Here is a 24,909-nt window from a genome sequence, read left to right on the forward strand (position 1 = left end):
CATGCCCAGAAACACCCGTGAGAATGTTTTTGCCCCACCATGCACTGGGAGCTTAACCCAGAATTCCAATGGACGGCGGGGACTGCGGGAACTGTGGGATAGCTACTCACAGTGCACCGCTCTGACATTTGATGCTAGCCTCGGAACTGTGGACGCACTCCGCTGAATTCACGTGCTCTAGTGGGGACACAGAAGACCGAATGTATAAAATCGCTTCCGAAAATTCGAATAGAATAATTTCAAAATAATTTCATACTGTAGACATACTCCTACATACTTGTTTTTATTCTTTTTCCTGACTCCCAGGCAATCTCAGTTTCACCTTTGACTCCTCTCTCCTGCCCCCATAGTTGGTTTTCTGCTAAATCTGGTCACTTCTTTTTAGGATTTCCCTAATCTACACGTCCCTTACTTTCCCCACTGCTCTTCTACCTTTTCCACATTTTGGTCACCTCTCATCTTGATTACTGCCTGTCCCTCACTCTCCCACCACTACTGCCTAAGTCACCTTTCCTCTCTTTGCACTCTGACTATATCACCACCCTCCACTCCATGAAACCCTCCATTGGTTTCCCATCTCCAACCACATCAGATTCCAGCACCTTGTACTCAGCTACTAGGCCCTATGTTATCTTCCCCACACTCTCACCTCTGCTGTCATTCCTCCACTTCCCTTCTCTCTTCCAATCCTCTTGCCTTATTGCCTTCTTCCTCTCCATTTCCCACTCCCTCCTTCCGTATCATGCTGCCCTTTGCCAGGAACAGCCTCACTGCTTTCATCTGCCATGCACCTTTAATTTCACCTTCCATCTTCAAGAAACCACCTTCATCTCATCAGTTATCCTGAGATTCTCCCTATTTTGAACTGTTGCTCTGTCTCTTGCCTGTGTTTGTTTTAGCCAGTTCTTTGGGGCAGAGAAGTATTTGTTTCTATGAGCCAGATTCAACCTGGCTCCAGCATGGGGGAGTAAGCAAGAGGGACACAAAGATCCTGTTCCCACCCTGAGTAAATGTACAGTGATACAGAAATGTTTTATCTAATCATAATCATTTAGATGTCATTGTCCATTTCCCCCATCCCTTCCAGACACACCCGCCTTTCCAGGCCATCATCCCTCAACCTCTGTGCCTCTCAACCATCCCTACCAGCCCATCCCTTCTCTGTCCCCAGGACCCACCACCAATAAAAGATTTGTACTAACTGCTGTGACCTGACAGGGCTGCATTTCGCACAGCTGTAGCTGTGTGTTATTAAACACCCTGGATTCAAAATGGTATCAATTTACTCTGAAAAATTGCAGATTCCATGCCCCAGAGTTTATCACTGTATATTGAAGCTCCAGCTGCGGGGCCTGACTTATTAAGACTTATGCTGGCGATGCAGACTTCATGCCAAGGTAACCGGTGCCTTAGCAATTTGGCAACACAGATGGTAACAAAATAAATTAGCGTCTCTTCCTCCCAGACTGCTGGGGAATTTAGAGATGGTCTCAAACCAAACCCCCTGGCTCTGAGCATTTCCAGACTTCGGGAGTGCTTGGATGCAGACGCGAACTTTACACATGGTCCCATGGGCTGACCCGAGCCGCTGGACCCGGACCCCTAACCGTCGCGTCCAGGCCTAGGAGGGCGCTGCGCTGTGGGGACGAGACCACCGAGGAGTCTTGCGAGGCGGGTGGCCGCAGAGCGAGTAACGCCAAGCCGGGACGGCGATTGCAGCGGCTCCGGGGAAGCGGCGCGCGGGCCCCCGCTCTCAGGGCCACGTGGCACCGAGGCGAGCTGTCAGATCAGAAGCTGGCGGGACCCACGTGGGGCAGGACTGGGGGCCCGCACCCTGACAGCCAGTGGAGCAGGTGGCCCCGCGCTCCCGCGAGCTCGGCCTCACCCCCATGCCCCGCCCCGCCCCGCCCCGCGGCTCCTCCCGGCCCAGCCCCGCTCTCAGCCACCTCGGCTTAGCTCGGTCTCTATGGCAACCGCCGCTCAGGAGCTGGGGGCCGGGCGCTCAGCGGAGGCGGATCCCGCCGGCCGCGGCGACCCGGCAGCGCCTGCCGCCTGTCCCGCTGCCCCGCCTGTCACTTCGGAGTCTGCCGCCGGGCGCCGCGCCGCGCCCCTGGCCCCCGGGCTTCCCGCCGCGCGGCTCCGGGCGCCCCCGCTCCTCGCCCGAGTCCCGCCGCGGCCCGGCCCGGGTAAGGAGCGCGGCGGGGCGCGTGCCGGCGGGGCAGAGTCCCGGGACCGGGACGGTGCGTCCAGCCTGCCGACGCGCGCGGCGGGGGTGCCCACCGGCCTGCCCTGCCCAGCGCCCGGCTCTCGCTGGCGTGCCCGGGGCTAGCCCGCCTTGCCGGAGGTCGCGGCTGGGGGCAGCCCGGGCACTGTCCCCCGCGGGCCGTGTCCTCCGGGGAGCGCCCGGCGGAGCGGCCCTGCCCGGCTCCCGGCCATCGCTCCCCAACTTCTCGGCGGGTGCCAGCCCGGGCACATGCCTCGGGCGGGGCTGGGTCCCCTCCGCGGTGGCCGCCCGGGGACTGCAGCGGCAGGCAGCGCAGGGGCGGCGGTGGGACCCAGGGGGGCGGCGGCTGGGGTTGGGCAGGTGCCAGGGGCGGGGAAGCTGGAGCGCTTCTAAAAGGCGGCCCGTCCCCGGCAGGCAGCACAACCCAGTGGAGCGGTGGGAGCTGGCCCCAGAGGCCGGGCTGGTCTCCAGGTGTCCGGGCTGGGTGCTGCCGCGTGTTCCGCGCACGGGAGCTCGGTTCGGGCGCTGGACGGAGCCTGCGGGGCTTTTCCTTTGCCCGGAGCGCGGGGACCCGGTCTGCTCTGGTTGGAGGTATGTTCCTCTCTTGCTCCCCCTCAGCCGCCTTTAGGAGTTTCGAAATTGGCGGTCAGTATTTACCACTGACTTGGCATAGAAAGTGCCCGGAGTAGGTTCGTTTGTATTTGACTTTCCACCTTCCAAGGAATAAACGAGCACAAACAAGTGACTCGAGACTACTGCAGTCTTGAAATCAAGCAAAGTTACATTTAACTGAGGGAATTCTACCAGGAAAATGAGTTAGAATTCACTGGGCAGCCTCTGTCACAGACCATCCATTGACTGTTGTGACAGTCATTACAAGGGGTCATGCATCCACATGAAATCAAATCTTGGTATACCACTGTGCTTGTTTTGGTCGTTTCCCCGGATGCTGTGCTTATTTAAAACACAATTTAAAAACTAGGAGGCTGATTCCTTTCCCAGTAACTCCAGTTTTACGCATGGATAACTCAACCAGACTCTGTGGCAATGACTACACCTGTAAAACTGGAGTGACACGTGAAGAATTAGGTCCTAAAATATTTGTTGTGCTGTCACTTAGTGAGATGAGGGTAATAAAATATCATATGCTTTTATGCTTTTTTTTAAACTAACCCTCGGCTGTTTTTAAAATGAAAGTATATGTCTGTCTATCTAGGACTTATATGTGCTTCATCATAGTATCTTATATCATCCTCTAATTGAAAATTAAAAAAACAGAGTTCTCTGTCCATAAAAACTGTAGGTCTGATCCAAAGCCCTTAAAAGTAATGTGAATAATTCCACTGATTTTAATAAGGATTGGATCAGGCCCTGTGATCTTCTGGTATTTTCAGAAGAACATCGGTTACCAGCTCAGATGTTATAATTGAACTTAATTTAAATAGTGGTCACTAAGATGGTGGTTTAAGCATGAGGTAACAGGGTACATATAAAGAAAAGGAACACAAGAGAAAAGCAATGTTAGCTTCTAAGTATTGTTCAGATCAAGATATTTGTGCGGAATTGTAAGCAGCTGGTATTTTTTACACACTCCCAGAACAAATTCTGCTCTCAATTACATCTGGGTAAATCCAGAATAATTCCACTGAAATCTTATTCTGAATTGTTATTCTGCGTTTATTCCAGTGTAGTGGAGGCACACATTCTGCTCTCAGTGCTAATTAACGCAATTTAGTTTCAGCAAAGGTTGGTAATGACCAAGAGCAGTTACCTCCTGGAAGGCTGCTTGGAGTCTCAGTGGACAGGTACGGCTGTCCTAATGGGCATTATTGATAGGCTTCTCTGCAGAGAAGCTCGGGACTAAATGGGTTTTGCAGAGTAAGGGAAGCTTGCCTGCTTTTGTCTTTTCTGTACTTGTTCTATGGAGAGAGGAGTTCAGTTTTCAGTGCTGGAAAACTGGCATTGTTGTCATGAGCACTAATTTCATATCAATACGTATTTTTAAGCAGCTACTGTGCTACACCAAACTTTGAGACTGAGCCCAATATCCTGCAATATTTACACAGGCAAAATTCCCATGTAGTAATCTAGGAGTTTTGCCTGTGTGGGAGTGAGTGAGATCTTCAGGATTTAGCCCACAGTAAATATTTTCAGTAGGAATTTTATTAGTTTCATGATGGTGGCTCTGTTGTACACAGATACACATGCTCCTGTGAATATATATTCCCACCATATGCCACTATGGTATCTGTTGTGAATAAAATATCCCTTCAAAACTTTCCAGATGATGGATTGGTTATAGAGTTCATGCCATCCCATCTGCATATTCTGGTTTATGATGGGAATATAGAAATAATATAGGAAACTCTAAAGACTAACAGATTTATTTGGGCATAAGCTTTTGTGGGCTAGAACCCACTTCATTGGATGCATGGAGTGAAAATTACAGATGCAGGCTTTATTATACTGACACATGAAGAGAAGGGAGTTACCTCACAAATTGAACCAGTGTTGACAGGGCCAATTCAATCCGGGTGGATGTAGTCCACTCCCAATAATAGATGAGGAAGTGTCAATTCCAGGAGAGGCAAAGCTGCTCTTGCAATGAGCCAGCCATTCTCAGTCCGTATTCAGGCCCAAATTAATGGTGTTAAATTTGCAAATGAATTTTAGTTCTGCTGTTTCTCTTTGAAGTCTGTTTCTGAAGTTTTTTTGTTCAAGTATAGCTACTTTTAAATCTGTTATAGTGTCCAGGTAGATTGAAGTGTTCTCCTATTGGCTTTTGTATGTTACCATTCCTGATGTCCGATTTGTGTCCATTTATTCTTTTACATAGGGACTGTCCAGTTTGGTCAATGTATATGGCAGAGGGGCATTGCTGGCACATGATGGCATATGTAACATTAGTAGACGTGCAGATGAATGAGCCTCTGATGGTGTGGCTGATGTGGTTGGGTCCTCTCACCTCCACGTCTACTAATGTTAGCATCTGTAATTTTCACTCCATGCATCTAATGAAGTGGGTTCTAGCCCACGAAAGCTTATGCCCAAATAAATCTGTTAGTCTTTAAGGTGCCACCGGACTCCTTGTTGTTTTTGTGGATACAGACTAACACCGCTACCCCTGATAGGAAACTCTGTTAACCTTAACAGATCCATTGATATAAGAATTTGTAATTCGAGGCCACAGCGCATGAGCAATAACTCTGTTCATTTAATATGAAGATAATGTGTTGTGTTTAAATAAGCCTGTGGTATAAACCACAATGCAAGGGATTCCTGAGCTGAAGTTACATCCTTGACTCACCCTTTTGTGGCTAAGGAATACTGTTACAATAACTAAGGATTAACAATGGGTGAGTCAGGGATATATATTTAGTTTTAATTCTGAAATCCTTTTGTATTGTGGATTTACACCAGATCCTTAACATTATTTGAACATATCTTTAAAATTAGATAAGCTACAAAATGACAGGAAAGAGATGTTGCTAATGGTATGTGTTCCAGCGGGATTCCTTTCTACCTCTTTTCAGAGTAGCAGCCGTGTTAATCTGTATTCGCAAAAAGAAAAGGAGTATTTGTGGCATCTTAGAGACTAACAAATTTATTTGAGCATAAGCTTTCGTGAGCTACAGCTCTCTTCATCGGATGCATTCAGTGGAAAATACAGTGAGGAGATTTATATACATAGAGAACATGAAACAATCAATCACTTAAGGTGAGCTATTACCAGCAGGAGAGGGGGGAAGGGGGAACCTTTTGTAGTGATAATCAGCAGTTAACAAGAACGGCTGAGGAATGGTGGTGGGGGGGTAAACATGGGGAAATAGTTTTACTTTGTGTAATGACCCATCCACTCCCAGTCTCTATTCAAGCCTAAGTTAATTGTATCCAGTTTGCAAATTAATTCCAATTCAGCAGTCTCTCTTTGGAGTCTGTTTTTGAAGTTTTTTTGTTGAAGAATTGCTACTTTTAGGTCTGTAATCGAGTGACCAGAGAGATTGAAGTGTTCTTCAACTGGTTTTTGAATGTTATAATTCTTGACATCTGATTTGTGTCCATTTTTTCTTTTACGTAGAGACTGTCCAGTTTGACCAATGTACATGGCAGAGGGGCATTGCTGGCATATGATGGCATATATCACATTGGTAGATGTGCAGGTGAACAAGCCTCTGATATTGTGGCTGATGTGATTAGGCCCTGTGATGGTATCCCCTGAGTAGATATGTGGACACAGTTGGCAACGGGCTTTGTTTACCTCTTATTTACGGCATAACTGGGTGCAATTTGATAGTCTGTATTATGCAGGAAGACAGACTACATGATCTTTTCTGGACTTAAGATATATGAATCTAGTGATTACCTGCTCCATCCCAGACATGCAGCCACTTCTTGGGTAAAATATGGCAGCCCTGAAGCAGCAAACATCAACATTATACAATTGGCCCAGGAGGCTGAATTAAGGAAAGGGTGTTTGTCTTAATTCTGAACTTCCTGACTTATTAGGTTTAAACCACTCCACTGATATCATTTGTATTATTTATTTATTTGTTTATTGTGGTTTGCATTAGAAAATGTTTAGTGCTTGAAGTCTGTGTGGGAAATTGGCATGAAAATAGTTCTGGGTCTTGGCAGATGAACCTGATTTGCTCTGATAGGTAGGCAGACTGAAATGCTATTATGCATTTGAAGCAAATTGTGAAAAACAAAACAAAAACCCTTTTGCTTCTGCAGATAACATAAAGGTTAGCTTTTGTGGAGATTCCTAGCCATAGTTAGGGATCTACTCTGTTGGCTTTTTTTATTTGACATATAAAGGTCAGCTGCCGTAAATCAACATAACTCTTGGCTTCATTTGAATTATGTGGATTTACACAATGTAGTTCCATTAAAGTCAATGGAACTATGGCTCTTACATCAGCTGTAGATCTGGAGTAGATATTTTTTTTTCTGCTTAGTAGCACATGGTCCTTGTTATATTTTCTCATAATCAGCCAAAACACATGCTTTCTCTATAACTTCTGATCATGACCGTTGCAGTGTTCATGTCACAGTCCATGTCATGTTCCTTTACTCTCTTGTAATTAAAGTGTATGTTGAAAACACATTGAAAAAAGTTTTTCTTTTATAACAACAAATCTCTAGGAATCAAAATATTTCAGAAATTATACAATCATACGGAAGGTCATGTGCTTTTAATTTTATAAAAAGGTTTCTTACATAATCTTGTGGGTGCCATTAAATGTAGAAAATGCAACACTTTTGTAGTATGCATCTTGGAAGAAATTATGATGTTTTTATATCCCCTGATTTGTGTTTAGCCTTTTATCTCACAGCACCTTGTGTAAGATTTTCTTGTTCTCCCTTAAATTACCCTTTAAGCGGTACAATATACACTGGGCCAGGTCCTCTGCTCAGTGTATGTACATCTACTCCATAATATAAAATACAAAAATGATATGCTGTACTTGGAGCTAAAAATGTACTCATCACATGCCGCTGAAAGTTACTGTCAGTCATGTCACATCTCTATCAAAAGCAACCTAATATAATGGCAGGGCCCAATCCTGACGTTGACTTGTTCCATTGATGTTACTGACTACTTGAGTCAGTAAGCTCTACTCATGTAAGAAAGGGATGGGAGGATAGGGCCTTACCTGGAAGTCGACTGCTAGCATTCCAAACTGTCACCTTCGAATTAGCTCATCCCTAGAAATCATGTCAGACTATTTACAGCCCTGCAAAGCCTATAGCCAGGAAGACTGACAATAAATACGTTTCACTTAGACCTGGTCTACACTTAAGATTGACTTAGCTATATCAAATGTGAAAAATCCACACCCTTGAATGCCAAAGTTAACCTGACCTAAGCCGCAGTATAGATACGGTTAGGTCTACAGAAGAATTCTTTCATCAACCGAGCTACCGCCACTCTGGGAGGTGAATTAACTACAGTGATGGAAAACCCCTTTCCACCAATGTAGGAAGCCTCTACAATATGGACCTACAGCAACACAGCTGCAGCACTACAACTGTGTGACTGTAGCACCCTTAGTGTAGACATGGCCTTACAGTGTTACACTTACAGGTACCTCAGTTATCCAAACCTCCCTGGTATTTGAAACAGGGTCATGTCCTCTGACATCTGTTAATTACTTTGACAATTCCCTTTGTATCCCATATCTTGTTTCCTCCATAACACTTGGATAGTCCAGCTTGTAAAGCAAAACAAACAATATTTTGTCCACTGTGGTACAAAACAGAATAACTGAAATGTGCGCAAGAATTATGCCTTTTAATTCCACTTGTCGGGAAGAAGAAAGATGTTGCATAACTCATTATATTTGTCCTGCTTTGTAGGTGAGACGGTCAATGTGCTTGATGGCACTAACGAATTAAGCCTCACAACATCCCTGTGGGATAGATACATGTGATTATGCCCATTTTACCAATGAGGAAACAGAGAGGTTAAGCAACTAGTCCAAAATCACACAGGAAGTCTGTGGCACAGCGAGGAATATAACCCAGGTTTCCTGACTTCCAATCTTGCCTCTTAAGTACAAGACTTTCCTTCCATTTTTATGGTTTATTACATAGATTGGCTTCTCAAACTGCGGTCATGACCTCCAAGGTGGTTGCAAATAGGTATCAGGAGGTCATAATCACTTTGCCCTTCCCCTATTGCTAAGTATAAAGGTGGGAGGATCTTGGCTAGATGGGAAGGGGTGGTGGTGCTGGGGGCCCTGGTATGGAAAAAGAGGTCCCCGTATGGAAAAAGTGGAAAACTTTTGATGTAGTTCATTCTACTGAAAACTATGGGAGGAAGAAAGCAGATATTTTTATTACAATTGTATGGCATGTTATATAATTAATATTACAGAGGCGTCAGTAGCAACTTCATAATTAGGGCTGTGCTGAGCTTTTCACTTAAAGCAGGATTAAAACTCCCATTTGAGATGTCAGTGATTGAATTTAGTCTCCAGATTTAACACAGTTGCTGTTCAGAGGACAGTTGGATTGATGATCACAGAATCATAGAATATCAGGGTTGGAAGGGACCTTAGGAGGTCATCTAGCTCAAAGCAGGACCAATCCCCAACTAAATCATCCCAACCAGGGCTTTGTCAAGCCTGACCTTAAAACCCTCAAAGGAAGGAGATTCCACCACCTCCCTAAGTAATGCATTCCAGTGCTTCACCACCCTCCTAGTGAAAAAGTTTTTCCTAATATCCAACCTAAACCTCCCCCACTGCAACTTGAGATCATTGCTCCTTGTTCTGTCATCTGCTACCACTGAGAACAGTCTAGATCCATTCTCTTTAGAACCCCCTTTCAGGTAGTTGAAAGCAGCAATCAATAGAACTCTATAGTAAGTTTGACAGTGTGCCCCTCCAAGATCCAAACCCTGCTTTTCAACCCAATTTGACTGCCAGTCTCTCCTTCTGCCTCCTCCCTCCATTTTGTTTGTTGCTGTCTTCTTGTTAGTGTATGTACAACGTGCCTCAGGTGGCATGTGATCAGGATTCATCACCAAATTTGGTCTGCTGGTTAGATGATTAGCTTTCCTGTCCCAGGCCAGGTAGTGACCGGGAGTGTGACCTGAACACTGATTCATGCCCCCTTTTGTTGGTGTTGTAGGCAAGGACATGGTGTCAGGGAGAAAGGGAGAACTTTGCTTGCTGAACTCTTCTTTCTGCCATGGAAGCACATTCTCCAACTGATAAACCTCCTGTGATTCACAACACAGCAGACATCTTCTAACAAAACTTAGCAAGTTTGTCAGACTGGGTTGAGCATGACTGATCTCTAGGACCCTGAAGGGGATCAGGGTCTGTCTGTCTATATGTGCAGCCTGCAGTCAGAATAGCCTCCTAGCTAGTCAAAGAAATGTATACCACAGCTCAGTAGTGGGTCTGGGGGAAGGGTAGGTAGCTGACCTAGGAAGCCACAACTAGGGTTGCCAACTTTCTACTTGCACAAAACTGAACACCCTTGCCCTGCCCCGCCCCTCCTCTGAGGCCCTACCCATTCCCTGCCCCTTCTCCAAGGCCCTACACCCTGCTCACTACATCCCTCCTCCCTCTGTTGCTCACTCTCCCCAACCTCACTAACTCGCTCGTTTTCAATGGGCTGGCTTGGGGCTCGGATGCTGGAGGGGGTGAGGGCTCTGGCTGGGGGTGCGGGCTCTGGGGTAGGGCCAGAGATGCAGGGCTTGGGGTACTGGAGGAGGCGCTGCTCCCATTGGCTGCGGTTCCCAGCCAATGGGATCTGCGGGGATGGCACTGGGGGCGGGGGCAACGTGCAAAACCCCTGGCTGCCCCTACGTCTAGGAGCTGGAGGGAGGACATGCCTGCTGCTTCCTGGGAGCTGCGCGGCATGGCGGCTAGCAGGGAGCCTGTCAGACCTGCTGCATGGCACTGCCAACTGGACAGTCAACAGCCCGGTCAGCGGTGCTGACTGGAGCTAACAGGATCCCTTTCTAACCAGGTGTTCCAGTAGAAAACTGAACACCTGGTCACCCTAGCCACAACACACATAGGCTTGGTACTTTCCTGGCTCCTCAGTTCATTGTCTGCATTAGCTCCCCTATTGATTTCCTCCCTTCCTGGCTCTTCCTCTTCTATATCTTTATATTTATAAATGTTTAAGGGTGGAACAGGGAGCCAGAGACAAAGAGCACAAGGGGGAACATTGAGGGAGTCAAGGGAGGCAGACTTGGAAGAGGAATGGAGGCAATCACAGGGAGCTGGTGGAGATACAGGGGATGGAGTGGGGAAAGGATGGGGAGAGAGGCCTGGAACATATAGAAGCAGGACACAAGAGGGTGGGGGGGAAAGAAATCCAGGGGCAGTTGGTGAGTCAGAGCACATAAGTGGTGTTGAGAGGCAGGTTAGGAGACTTCATTTTATTTATCATTAACAATACAAGGAAATTCCTACACAGAAAGAGCTGTTAGTTTACAGCTAAGGTTACTCAATGGCATTTCCTCTGAATGCAATCACTGACAATTAAGGAAACACCCATTAGGCCAACATTAACATCCAGCAATGTATAGAAGTATTGTATAATCCAGTTACATGTACATCTAGATACAGTTATAGTTATACATGTACATTGAAAAAGCAACCATGTAAAATATACTATCTGATGTCAAACATGGTCAACTCTGAGGAGAAGGTGTTATTTCCAAAAGGAAATATAGAGTTGAATAGGCAAAATTCCTGAAACTCTACACTACTTCTGGAGTGGACCTTTTTATGAACAGTTTATATTTTTAATTTATTAGTATTTGACCAGTTTATAAACTGAGCATGGTCAAAGCCAGCTCTCTGAAACATGAATGGACTACTCTGAGTAGCAGCAAAACTGACTTATTGTCCAACAGAAGGATTTGTATCCAGATGCAGCACTGTTTTTATTTACCACAGATGCCCCCTTGGTCATCAGCATCCTGCAACCTGACTGTAAGCCCCAGTCCTTTGTGTCCTTCCTAATAGAAAAGACATTTAATGTTACTTAATGATTAGCCCCAGTGTGAACTTTAAATTGAAAACAGTTGCAATTAGTGGAGTCCCTGGTCCTTTCCCTGGGCTGAAAAGACCAATGGCAGGATGAGTGGGGGTGGCTTGTCAGTTCCACTGAGTGTGGCCAGTTTCCAGTACTAGAAAGGAGGAGGATGGAGAAACAGCTTCATGCAAACAAGAACCACCTCGGGACAACTAGCACTGACTGTAGCTTTGCATGAGATGTTTGGACTGGATTTTCCCTCTGTTCGAAAACAGGCAGTGTGAATTGCAGGTAATCTGCTCTGCCTGCCCTACACCCTTCTTGTTGGGGTGTGTGATTTTTCAAAAGCACCTAGGACACTGAGGACTACAAGCCCTATTGAAAGCCTGTGGGACTTGTACTCCCAAGTCACTTAGGTACTTAGTGGGGATTGGACAAATCAACTCGCAGTCCTTGCTCAGGCCAAACTCCCTTTGATGCCAGTGTGCCTGAACTCTTTTCCTAAGTGATTATCATCTTGCGGCACAGCTCTGATGCCCTGCTACAGCAACACCTTTCAAAGGTGTACTCCCTCACAGCACTAGTCTCTTTGATAAAGAGCCACTGAAACAGATCAAAAAGCTGAAGGCCATAAGAAGAGCTCACCACATTGCAAGATCATACCCATAGTGAGTCTGTGGGAATTAAAACCCAGGTTTCCTGACTCCCAGTTTCCTGCCCTATCCACTAGGGGCCCTGCTGCCTCTAATGAAACAGCCAGCAATGGAAATAGCTGGAAGATGTTGGAAGGTCATAATCTGTTCAGCTTCACAAGTTACCCGTTCAGGGCCTAGCTCTTTTCTCACTAGGCTGTGTGTACACTGGTGCGTATATACCAGTGTGAGGTCAGACTCAGACAGTAATAAGAACAGGCTAATTGACAGTGGTGTTTTCAGTTACTTAAAAAGTTTTCAGTTACTTAAAGCTGAAAATTTGTCTACCTTTTTATGAAAATCCAATTTTCTTGTCACACAGATGGACACTTTTCATAAAAAAATTTTGATTTGCCAAAAAAAAAAAATTTCCATCAAAGAAAGCATTTTGGCAGAACATTTTTGACTAGCTCTATTATGAGGCTTTCATTCTGCTAGTGCATGGCTGCTGCTGCCTTCTGTGTTTTAAAAAAAATAGACTAAACTGTTCAGAAGTGTCCATTAATTCTGCCAGGCTTCATTTTGGGGTGCCCAACTTGAGACTCCGAGGGACTGATTTTCAGAAGTGCTGAGGATCTGAAGTCAAGGCCTCCCATTGGACACTCAAAACCTGAACCATCCCAGATCCCTGCCTTCTTTTGTAAACATGCTGTTAGCAGGGTCGAAAAGAGACCCTGGGGGCTCCGGTCAGCATTGCCGACCAGACTTGCAGCGCTAAGGCAGGCTAGTCCCTACCTATCCTGGCTGGCACCACGCTGCCCCCTGGAAGCAGCTAGCAGGTCCAGCTCTTAGGTGGGGGGTCATGGGGCTCTGCGTGCATGAACCGGCCAATGGGAGCTGGGGGGGCAGTGCCTGCAGGCGAGAGCTGCGCATGGATCTTCCTGGACCATGGCCAAGGAGCCGGACCTGCTGGCCGCTTCCAGGGTGCACGCAGCACAGTGCCAGGACAGGCAGGCAGCGTGCCTTAGCCCCTCTGCTGCCCCGCTGACTGGGAGCCGCCCAAGGTGAGCCCACGCCCCAACCCTGAGCCCCTGCCCCAGACCTGACCCCCCCAAACCTGGAGAACCCTCCTGCACCCCAAACCCTCAGCCCCACGCCAGTGCCCGCACCCCCAGCCCAGAGCTCTCACCCCCCACACACACCTCAACCCTCTGCCCCAACCCAGAGCTCCCTCCCACACCCCATACCCCTCATCCGTGGCCCCAGCTGAGAGCCTTCACCCCCTCCTGTACCCCAACCCCATGCCTCAACCCGCAGCCCCCTCCTGCACTCCAAATACCTCGGCCCCACCCCCCAGCCTGGACCCCCCTCCTTCACTCCAAACCACTCATCCTCAGCCCCACCCCCAACTCCGCACCCCCAGTTAGAGCCCTCACCCCCTCCTGTACCCCCTGCCCAGTGAAATTGAGTGAGGGTGGGGGAGAGTGAGCCACCGAGGGAGGGGGAATGTAGTGAGTGGGGGGCGGGACCCCAGGGAAGGGGCAGGGCCTTGGGGAAGGGGAGGGGCTAGGGTGTTTGGTTTTGTGCGACTAGAAAGTTAGCAACCCTACTTGTTGCTCACACAGCAATGGATGAAGCTGATAAATGACACTGAGATATTTAACTGGTGCCATCACAACATTTGGATCATGATGCAATACTCTTCATTTTGGGGGCAAACCCTTTCAGAGTGTTAGGCCTGGATCCACAGATGTAGGAACACCCTGTTGGAATCTCGTCCTGCAAGCTGCTGAGCACTAAAGCTGTTTGGGGGCAGGGGGAAATCCCCCATGGAAAATTTTGACTTTTTTCATCAAAAAAACATAACCACAGAACCCCAAAATGTTCAGCTAAAAACTAAAAAAAATGTGGGTTTTGAATTTTCAGTTTTCTGTTTAAAAAAAAAAATGGTGACAAAAGCAGATATTTCCTGTGAAAATCTTCATTTTGTTGCAAACAATCTTCCATTGGAAAAAAATTTAAATGAAAATTTTTTGGCCAGCCTACTGAGCCTGCTCATTGTGTTGACTTAAATATTTCTTCATGTAAACATCTCTCCACCCTCTGATTATTCGGTTAGTCCCAAGTGCTTTGCAGGATCAAGGCCCTTAGCTCATCACCTGGTTCATATGCCCCTTTGAGTCATGGCATGTCACCTCCTGACCGAGCTAGAACTGGTTGACATTAGCCTCTCTGTAACCTCCACTGCTGATATCCTTTGTGCCCATCCCTGAGGACTAACGGACAGAAGCAGCAAGGCATGTAAGTGTGTTAGGAGAAGAAATAGTAGATGCTGTTTTTGTGCATGCTCTTCTTCATGCTCTGAGCATCTGCTTCGGACTCTATTGTGTCAACAATAATCGTCATTACAATGGTCGATACAGAGTGCTGTTAAAATGACTACACTAGGAGGAGCTGGTTGGTGTTGTATGTTCTGCCCAAATACAATATAAACACATCCAGCAACACAGTTGCATTTAATTTGAAAATAATAGTGCAAGCGTATGCATGCTTTCACTTCCCCCCCCCCCAGGACAGCCCTTGCTGTTCCATTAATAGTTGATATTAATAGCTGATATTGCCTGCTTGTACAGTTCCAGCACACCAGAACAGTCAGGCCACCTGTTTTTAGAAGTCAGTGGGGGTCCCAGGGCCTTCCCTCAGTGCATGTAACTCCTCCGTTTAAATCAAAAGCTCTGCATGACACTATGGTTACTACTACTGCGACTAGCAATAATATAATTAGGGATGAGCTGACCCCCAGCTCCAAACCCCTTCGTATATTAGACAGGAGAGGGTGTTCACATTTGAATGCCCTGTTCCAAACCTGCTTCTCTTGTTTTGGTTCTGGGTCAAATCCCAAACCTATCTTCAGATGTGGCTGAAATATGAGAGTGGCTGGTCTTAGCTTGTTCCATGACATGGTGGAACTCTCAACACTCACAACTGACTCAGGTTCAGCTGAAGCAGTTTCAGGCTTTATTCCAAGAATACAACACAGCACGTAGCAAGTAAGGAACCAGGCAGCCGTTGTGTTGAGCAGACTGTGACTGGCACTCACTGAATTCTTCTGTAGTTGGCATGGGCAGCTTCTGGTGGGCAAAAACCAGTAGGGGTAAGGTATACTGATTCAATTACAAGTCTTGCACAGGCTGCCTGAGTTCCTTAAACTCTAAGCAGGAAGATGGAACTTTTGTGGGATCAACTGATCTTGTGAGGCTTCTACTACTTGGTGCTGAAATCTTATGATGGCAGCTCATAAGACTTTAGCACTATTGAGCCCAAAGGCAGGATTCAGCCTCAAATCCAGGCTCCAGAGCTGAGCCTAGATCTAATCTCCACCTGCACTCTGCTTCTTCAGCCCATCGTTACTGTCACAAAATTGTCCCTCCAGTGCTTTTCAATTGAGGATCTCAAAGAACTTCACAGATGTTATTGGCCAAGCAAAGCGAGGCCCTAAACACAACTTGATGGCATTTCTCTGTTTGTCTGTATGCAACGCAATAACTTTTGAAGGCCATGTCCAGTGAATTCCAGAACTTCCCGGAATGTGCTAGGCATCAATGGGCAGAATCCGCTTGATTTTGGTGACAATCAGAAAACTTGGAAAACCATTTGTAGGAGTGTCAAAGAGACAGACACAGCCCAACCCAGTTCTCGCATGCGAGTGGCTTTTCTTCGCTGCACTGCTCTCAGGGCATTACATGGCACCCCACACACTTCTGCCCCTACACAGGCAGGATACTCGCCAGCCCCATGATGGGGGGGATACACTTTGTTGCTTATGTAGTTGAGCTGTAGTGTTTCCTCATCCCTCCCCACAATCCCTTCTGGGTAAGGTGGCCATTCACACATTCCTGGAACACTGGGTGTTCCAGTACTTCTGGGAATGGTGTGGGCCTGCCCATGCTGGTGTGTCATCAAATGTGCAGTGTGTGCAAGGTCACGCTACACAGGGGGTGCCATTTTTGAAGAGCATGATGCTCTGCCCCCACCAGCGTGATCTGTGCAGAGCAATACTCTCTTCAAAAGGGCATCCCCCATCCAATACTGGACAAAACCACATGTGGTTTTGGGGGACAAACCCTAGAAAAGCAAATGACTGTTCAGTTTAATACTGAGTGAGTGGCCTGCCTACTTCTCGGTCCCTGCTTCCACCACTAAAAATGCTTCCTCTAAGGCTTGGGAATGGGGGGGAAGCAGGGACCTGGAGGGGAGTGAGCATTGTCAGGGGAGAGGGAGTGGAGTGAAAGGAATACAGCTCTGCCTACCTAAGCAACATAAGCAATGAAGTGTGCAACCCTCTAGGAAAGGAGACACATGCAGAGCCCCTGGCATGGGATTGTGGGGGGAGAATGGGGCACCCTGGTATGGGGGAAGGGAGCAGTTGGGGAACAAAGAACCCCTGGCATAAGGGAGGGTGGTGGGGTGCAAGGAATAGCTGAAATAGGGAGTGGGGGAAGGGTAGCACATGGAGAGCTTGTGGGGGGAATGGAGAGATGCAAGGAGCCTCTGGTGCATGCAGTGAACTCAGCTGACAGAAGCAGTGGAGTGTGTGACCCCCATCCCCCATTTTATCAGGTCTCACAAAGCTCCTGTGGGGCAGGTCAGTATCATTGTCACCATTTTACAGATATACAAACCAAAGCACACAAAGGTTAAGTGACTTGCCCAAGGTCAGGCAGCAACTCAATGTCTAAGCCAAGAAAAATCTGTCCAAAGTCCTGGGTGCCAGCTGTCTGCTAACCACTGCCATTAACTAGGAGGAATTCCTTATGACAAGGGCACTAAGATATATCATCAGATACAATAATATGCTGGTCATTAACAGGATGTGGCTGCATCTGCACCTCCACTAGGGGGCCACAGAAGGCTGAAAAGGGAGTGTGGCCAGAGTGAGCGCAGGATGTGTTAATTCAGCACACTGCCTCAATCTGCTGGCAGGACTCGGGACCCCTGGCTGCAAACTGGAGCTACCTCTGCCAGTGGAAGCTCCAAGGGAGGGTAGGGGTGGTAACACAGCTTGTCCTTCTTTGGCGTGAATACCTCCTGGGGTGGAAGCTTTTGCTGGAACAGGAAGGTGTGAATGGTAAGAAGGAACCATAGTAATTGTTATGTGTTAAAAACATGAGAGAGAGTATGTGTGTACGTGTACATACAGGAGAGTCCCAGCTTTGCCACTGACTTACTCTATGACCTTGGACAAATCATTTTGCCTTTATGTGCCTCAGTTTCCCCATCTGTAAAATGGAGATGATCATACCCACTTTTGTAAAGCACTTTCCTATCATCAGATCCTCGGTTGGCCAGATGTGAGATATTACTGTAATTCACACCACTTTCGATCAGCACCAGTGAAGCTGCCCCCAATACTTGATCAGCTCCTGAGAGCTCCATTGCTACTGGAAGAAAACTGCAGGAACATTCAAGGCCTAGGTTGGGGGTGGCGTGGAGCCTCTCTGTCCCATAGGGAGTGTGGGGAGAATTGTCCTATAGGGCACAGTCCCTCTCTCTCAGCTCTCAAATATGCTGGGGTTTGGCAGTGGAAGTTGCTCAGGCTTTGGCCCTGCCCCTGTTCCCTTTAGTGCATTATTCTTCCCCATGGTTAAATGAATAAAGCAGCAGGCACTGGGCTCTTCTAAACTCAGACGCTGTGATTGTGACCGGTTGGCCCTTTAATGGGCATAGTAGGGGTCAGGGGGGGGCAGTGTCTCCTTGCACCTTCCTTCTCCCCCCTGCAAATCTGCACAAAGGCCAGGCACAATCAGGCCCCTATTGATGAGATTTTCAAAAGTTCTCAGCAACCAGCAGCACTTACTGGTCTGGGTGGGGAGGTGCTGGGTGCTGAGCTCTGGAAAGTCCAGTCCTGCAAATTGGAGAGATGCAGCAAATGCAGTGAAAGCATTAACAAAAATGTGGTTTTTCTTTACAGGTAAAAGAACTGGGGAAGCATGTCGCTGGCTTCCTGGTTCAGATGGAATGAGCCACCGAGCCGGATTCCCCAAAGGAACCCCACAGAGATGGTGGTGGAAACACTAATGATGGAACTAGGCTGGCAGATCAAGCAGGCAGAGAAACAGCAACTAGAGAGAGAGAATGAGTATCGCAAGATAAAGACGGGCGTAGACTACGGCTGGCTGGTTAGCTACCCAAAGCCTAAGCACAACTATGACATCAGCCCAGGGGAGCGGCTGCAGCTGGAGGACATGTGCACCAAAATACATCCCACCTACTGTGGGCCAGTCCTACTCAGGTATAATGGAGGCTTTGTAGACACAGGACTGCTGCACATCCCACACAGTGAGGCAGATTTTCTAGTGGTTAGAACACAGGACTGGGAGTTGGCATACCTGTGTTTCAATGCAGGCTGTGACAGTGACTCACTGTATGACCACTGGCCAAATAACCGTTATGCCTCATTTTCTCCATATGTAAAACAGGTATAATCATACTTGCCTTGCAATGTTAGTATGAGAGTCAATTAATGTTTGGTGCTTTCAGATACTCAGATGAAAGGTGCTACAGAAGTATTAAGTATTATGCATTATTATTAATTGTTATCATGAGAACCTTGTCTTTCAAATTCACAGTCAGAAAGCAACACTACATGTAGGATCACGGTGATATTTATTGCCATTTACTACAGCTGATTATTTCAAATAGAAGCAGAACGGTTCAAGTGGAAGTAGTCTTGGAGGTTGCGGGAACAAAGATCTAATAGCTTAGGGTCAAAGTTTGTTAATACAGGGGTGAGAGATGAAAGTATTTCCTGCTGCAAAGAAGAGATGCAAAAAGCAACTTATAGCTGAGACAGGCTGAGAAGGAGCTCCAGCAAAATGCTCCCTTTTGGCTTACCTGGTAGAGTTACTATGGAGGGACCACGAGGGTCTGTGTTTGAGGCCTGTAAGGTGCACACAGCCTGCCCAGCCACTGGTTGGGGGAAGCTCTGCTCACTGTTGAGTCAACCTATGTGGCAGTCACACCACTCTCCTATTGTGCGGATGGTTTCAGATTGGCTGAAATAGATCTGAATCTGTAATAGGGCATCAAGCTTGAGAAGAGAGAGAATTATTTAAATTTGATATTAAAGATAGGGTCTGCTTCTCTTCCCATTTATGGCAGTGGAGATCAGTAGTGACTCCACTGAAGTCAATGCAGCGAGCCTGGTGTAATCAGGAGTGACTCAAGTGAGAGTAGTATACTTATCCTGGAGTAAAACTGATTCAAATGAAAGGAGAATCAGGCCCTGAGCCTCTCTCCTCTCCCTTTGTTTTTGTTTTTTTAAGATACATTTCCCATTCTTTTGATTAGGAAACAAAAGATTTTGGGGGTGGGGGGAAAGAGAGCATATACCTTTTTACAGGCACTGAACATATATCCCAAAGTGGTTAACTGCTCTCCTGTTTCCCTCTCTCTGGCCACCAGTGCCAACAATGCAGGGAAGTGAGCCACAGCACACCCTGGGGCCCTTCTGCTGCTGCCCAATGGGATCAGCTGCCCATGCATCCTTCCTGCAAATGTAAGGAGACTGGGAAAGGTGCTCCTCTTCCCCCGTTTGGGAAGTTGCTTCTCTTCCTGTGGGATGAGACGGGGAGATAGTCAGAGGCTCCTCTGTTCCCTTGCAGGACTCCCAGGTGATGGCAGAGTCAAGAATTTATTGATGGTTGAAACCAAACTGGGCAAATTGGCCCCTGCAAGGTTTTACCAGTAATATTCATCTGAAAGCAGAACAGTTCAAAACAGCACTGGCCATACATTCATTTGCACCCAGAACACCAGAAACCATTATAAGCCACACAGGAAGGAACGGAACCTGAGCTCTTTTCCCCTTCTTCTGGAGGACTGAGCAAGGATCCCCTTGCAGATGGGCATATCTCATGAGACTGGCTTCCTGTGATGGCAGTGGGTGGTTACAGGTGAAACTTGAGGCCTCCCATCTTCTAAAGTATAAACCAAAAATCAATCTGACTTACAGCATGATTCATTTTCTCACTGGGTTGGATCACAAGAGGAGCTGAGCATTTGCATCTTCCATTGACTTCTGTGGCTCCTGCAGGTACTCAGCACTGTTCAGGCTTTGGCCCTACATTGCAGCAAATATATCTGCTCCCTAGTACGAGTTGGCTGTGTTTGTGAAGCAGTTGTGACTAAAGCCAATAGGACATAACCTTCCTTATTAAAAAGGATCCATCATCATCATTAATTGTATTACAGTATCACCTAGAGGTGCCGGCCACGGCCCACTGTGCTAGGCATTGTACGTGCACAGAGTCAGAGATTCTCCCTGTCCTAAAGAGCTTACAAACTATTAGACAAGACAGGCAAAGGATGTACAGTCAAACCTCGCAATAACACGCCCTGCGATAACGTGAATTTGGATATAACACGATCATAAGTTGGCTCCCCTTTAAGGCCGTAATACTGTTTGCGTTTTGCCAGAATACTTCTTTTACAACATTTATAAATAAACAGCGTTCTTCCAGTCTTATAGGATAAAGTGACCGTGGCCATTGCAGGCCCATTGCACTTGGTTCTCGGGTTGTACATGTGTATGGTGTTTGCCTATGAACTTGTTTTTAATTTCCTATATTTTTAAAAATATTTTACCGTTATGGATATGCTAGTTTGCAAACACAAGTCATTTTCTGCCCAAGAGAAATTGTATGCCCTGGATCAACTAAAGAAGAGCAAACAACAAACTCAGCTTCCTAGAGATCTAGGAATTAGCGAGTCCACTCTGCGAGGGTGGAAAAAAGAAGAAAAGCTCTGTATCCTATCCTGCATTCTTGAAGAGGAAACTGGTTTACAGTGTAAAACGATCAAGTTTGCTAATGACGAAAGCCTAGATTCAGCCTTGTACCAATGGTTTGTCCAGGCTCGCTCAGAAGGATTTCCCATTTCTGGCCCTATTCTGAAAGCTCAAGCCGAGAAATTTGATCACCTTATCAATAGAAATGAATCCAAATTTAAGGCGAGTAACGACTGGCTGGACAGATTCAAGAAAAGGCACGCTATAAGCCAAGTTCTTGTGTCTGGGGAAATCTGCTCAGCTGATAAAGAGGCTGCCAATTCCTACCCAATTGAGCTTAAAAAGCTGCTGGAGGAAGGTTGCTACACAGCCGATCAAGTTTACAACTGCGACGAGATTGGTTTATGTTTTAAAATGTTACCTGATCTCACCCTCGCAACCAGGACTAATAGTCACAAACGAGAAGGCTTTAAACAGAGGAAGGACCGAGTCACTCTCTTGTTTTGCGTCAACAAGTCTGGCAGCCACAAAGTCAGACCTCTGATGATCGGAAAAGTGAGGTCTCCCAGATGTTTTCATCGTGTTAATATGAAGCCCCTTCCCTTTGAATTCACCAACAGCAAGAATGCATGGATGAACAGCTCCATATTTGAAGACTGGTTCCATAAAACTTTCTTGCCAGCCGTTCGGGCTCATTTGTGAAAACTCAAGCAGGAGCAAAAAGCTCTTATCCTGTTGGATAATTGCCCTGCCCACCCCCCAATGGAAAATCTTGTCAGTCGTTGCGGCAAGATTAAAGTCTCTTATCTCCCGAAGAACACTACGTCAGAAATCCAGCCACTGGACCAAGGCATCATATCGGTATTTAAGCAAAACTATCGTCACAAAATGATCAAGCAGATGGTAGCGGATAACAACACCCCCATCGACACATCACTGGCGTGGCTCAACTTGAAAGAAGTCTGTCACCTCAGCGGGAAAGCCTGGGATGCTATCGCTGCACGTTGCATTGAACGATGCTGGTTAAAGGGTCTTGGTCCAGCTTTTCCATCATCTACACACGATGATGGGAACGATGACGAGCCTGAATTTACAAGATTCATTGAAGATGACGTACGTTTAGCCGAAGAAGCACTCAGAGAATATGAGCACAGTCATCATGATATCCTCAACTGGTTTCAGCAGGTGACATCTGCCCCATATATGAACACATCTCAGATGACGAAATTGTCGCAAATGTCAGCGGGAAGAATGAAGCTGCACCACCAGAGCCCAAAACCAGTGGCAGTAATGACGACAACGACAATGATGGCACCTCAACTCCCCCACCAAAAGTGTCCGAGGCAGTAAAGCACCTAGAAGCCAGTTTGCGGTGGCTGGAAACTCAAGACGTGGACACTGTCAAAATCCTCCAACTCAGAAGCATTCTTGACTTTGCTAGAAGCCAACAGTCTGCGGCAAATAAGCAGACCACACTAGATAGCTTTTTTAAGAAGTGATGAAATTTAAAATTATGGAGTCATGCAACCAGATTGACTTTGCGCAATGATTAGTATAGTCAATTTCACATGTTTCTTTCATGTACATATAATTAAATTACTACTTTTGTGTTTAAAACATGCTGGAATAACCGTTGTTTTTTTTACAAGACTTAAACTGACCAGCTTGAAATGGTAAATTTTCATAACCCCGCTATAAAGCGACCCCACATTTTTTGCGATCGAATTTTTTGGACCCCAATTATTGCGTTATGGCGGGGTTTCACTGTATTATCCCATTTTACAAATGAGGAACATAAACTCAGGGAGATTAAGTGACTTGCCCAAGACCACACAGGGTATCTTTGGCAGAGCTGGGAATTCAGCTCAGAACTCCTGAGTCCAGTGACTTAATCTCAAGACCATCTGACTCTCAATCCTTCCTCTCAAGAGCATCCCATAACATTCTGTCATGCCATAAGTATAAAGATCACTATTAGTTTAAACACAACTGCTTGTAAAAGAATCATCTTGCATTTAAAAAGACCCACAAACTTGTAATTGGAAATTCAGAGTCTGCACAAACAGTTGTAGCTTAGAAGAGGGAGCCTTTAAGAGAGACAGCATACAATTCTGCAATCTGCATAATGTGTTACAGTGAAGTGCAGATAAAAGGTTCATTAGGATTGCACAGTAGCTTTTCCTTCCAGCTCAGGCATTTGAAGGGCTACTGTCACATTTTGATACTCAGCAAGTTGATTATAATAGACTCCATTGTTAGGGACCATGTCATAAAATTGCAGGGTTCATTCTGTTCATTGTATTTGCTATTGTTGGGCAGGGTCTCTTCCTTTGATAATGTGAATTGCTAAATTAAGAGTCATACTAAGAAAAAAACTTCCTATATCTTTTGTCAGCAATGCCATGTGCTCCTCCAAAAGACCCAGGTGATTTTCATATGATCACCCAAGTCATCATTTGACTGATATCTAGCAAAAGCTCCAGGTTGCTTTTGCTAGATATCAGGTATATGCCTGCAAATTCAACTCGATTTGGATATTAAAGTTTTTAAATTGAGATTGTCAGGTCAAACTGGCCTAGAATGTAGGTATTGTACAAAATGAGCATTTGCACAACCTAACAAAAATAGATGTTTCTTTGGTGGATTTTTTCCTTTTCAAATTCAAGAGGGATCTAGAAATAGGCCCAAAATGAAACCTTAAATTCAACTACCTTTTCCATCAAATTCTAAGGGATTCTGATTCATCTCCTTCCAACATAAACCTACCTCATTCAGTTTTGCTCTGTGTTGAATTCAAAACCAAAAGAGACCTGTTTTATATATCTAGGGTGAAATCCTGGCCTCAGTGAAGTCAATGGGAGTTTTGCCATTGACTGCACTGAGTCTATGATTTCAATCCCGGTACTCAGATGCTAGAGTGATATGCACATTAGAAATGCTGACATTAGCCTAGACGGGCTGATTGATCCAGTTTAGATGCATCATACAATGGTGAAGTTTTCAGGAGCATAGTTGATCTCACAAGATTTCTACAGTTAGAGCTGAGATTGTGCAAGAACAGCTTGTTGGATTTCACTGCTCTTGAACTTCAAACCTACCCCTAATCCAGATCTAATCACTGCCTGTTTGGCTCATTTCTTGCCGAAAGTGAAACTGACTAGAAACAAAAGGGAAACCACCAACTCTGTTTACCCTGTCCAAGATGGAGAGGAATGTAAAAAATTGCATACTTAAGAGCAAATCAGATTTTACTAAACTAAGGTATCATTAATACCACAAGTTATTAAGGGTTATAACTTTAGTAAGGATTATAAATAAGGAAGCAGATTTTATAGTTTACCTGACATTGAATGAGAAACAAATTACTGAGATCAAAAATTTATTTGCTCACAATTTACTGGCTTAGCTGCAAAGCTGATTTGTTTGGAGGGTGGGGGCTGGTGTGAACAATGCAATCTTTTGACCGTTAAGTAATTTTCCTCAGTAAAGCTGTTTATTGCTGCAAAGTATAACCAAAATGTCGTTTAACAAAATAACTTTGGGAATCAACTAGCAGCTAATCATCAGCATTTAGCAGTTAGTAGGTTATTTAAGCAATTCAAACAATTTATAGTCCCAGTTCAGCAAAGCACTTAAGCACCTGCATAACTATAAGCAAGTTCTTAAACCCCCCTGAAACATTACTTAAAGTGAAGCCTCATACTTAAGTGCACTCCTGAATTGGGGTCATAGAAAGAACATAAGCAGACAAGGTTAGT

At 46.0% G+C, this 24,909-nt stretch overlaps 1 protein-coding gene across 2 annotated transcripts in view; it reads left to right on the plus strand.

Annotated features, from left to right (window-relative positions):
- The first annotated feature begins 2,122 nt into the window (after window positions 1–2,122).
- Window positions 2,123–24,909, plus strand: part of RD3 (RD3 regulator of GUCY2D) — a 30,387-nt gene continuing 7,600 nt past the window's right edge. Inside the window, exons 1-2 of one of the 2 annotated variants that reach the window (XM_073335288.1) lie at window positions 2,123–2,186; window positions 18,335–18,655. In XM_073335288.1, coding sequence (XP_073191389.1) covers window positions 18,354–18,655 — 302 coding nt within the window. In that variant the 5' untranslated portion in view covers window positions 2,123–2,186; window positions 18,335–18,353. Of the gene's footprint in view, window positions 2,187–2,648; window positions 2,816–18,334; window positions 18,656–24,909 lie in introns of those variants that run through there. The other variant, XM_073335289.1, reaches the window with a different exon arrangement.

The sequence above is a fragment of the Lepidochelys kempii genome, chromosome 3, assembly GCF_965140265.1.
Source record: "Lepidochelys kempii isolate rLepKem1 chromosome 3, rLepKem1.hap2, whole genome shotgun sequence".
NCBI classification, from domain to species: Eukaryota; Metazoa; Chordata; order Testudines; family Cheloniidae; genus Lepidochelys; species Lepidochelys kempii.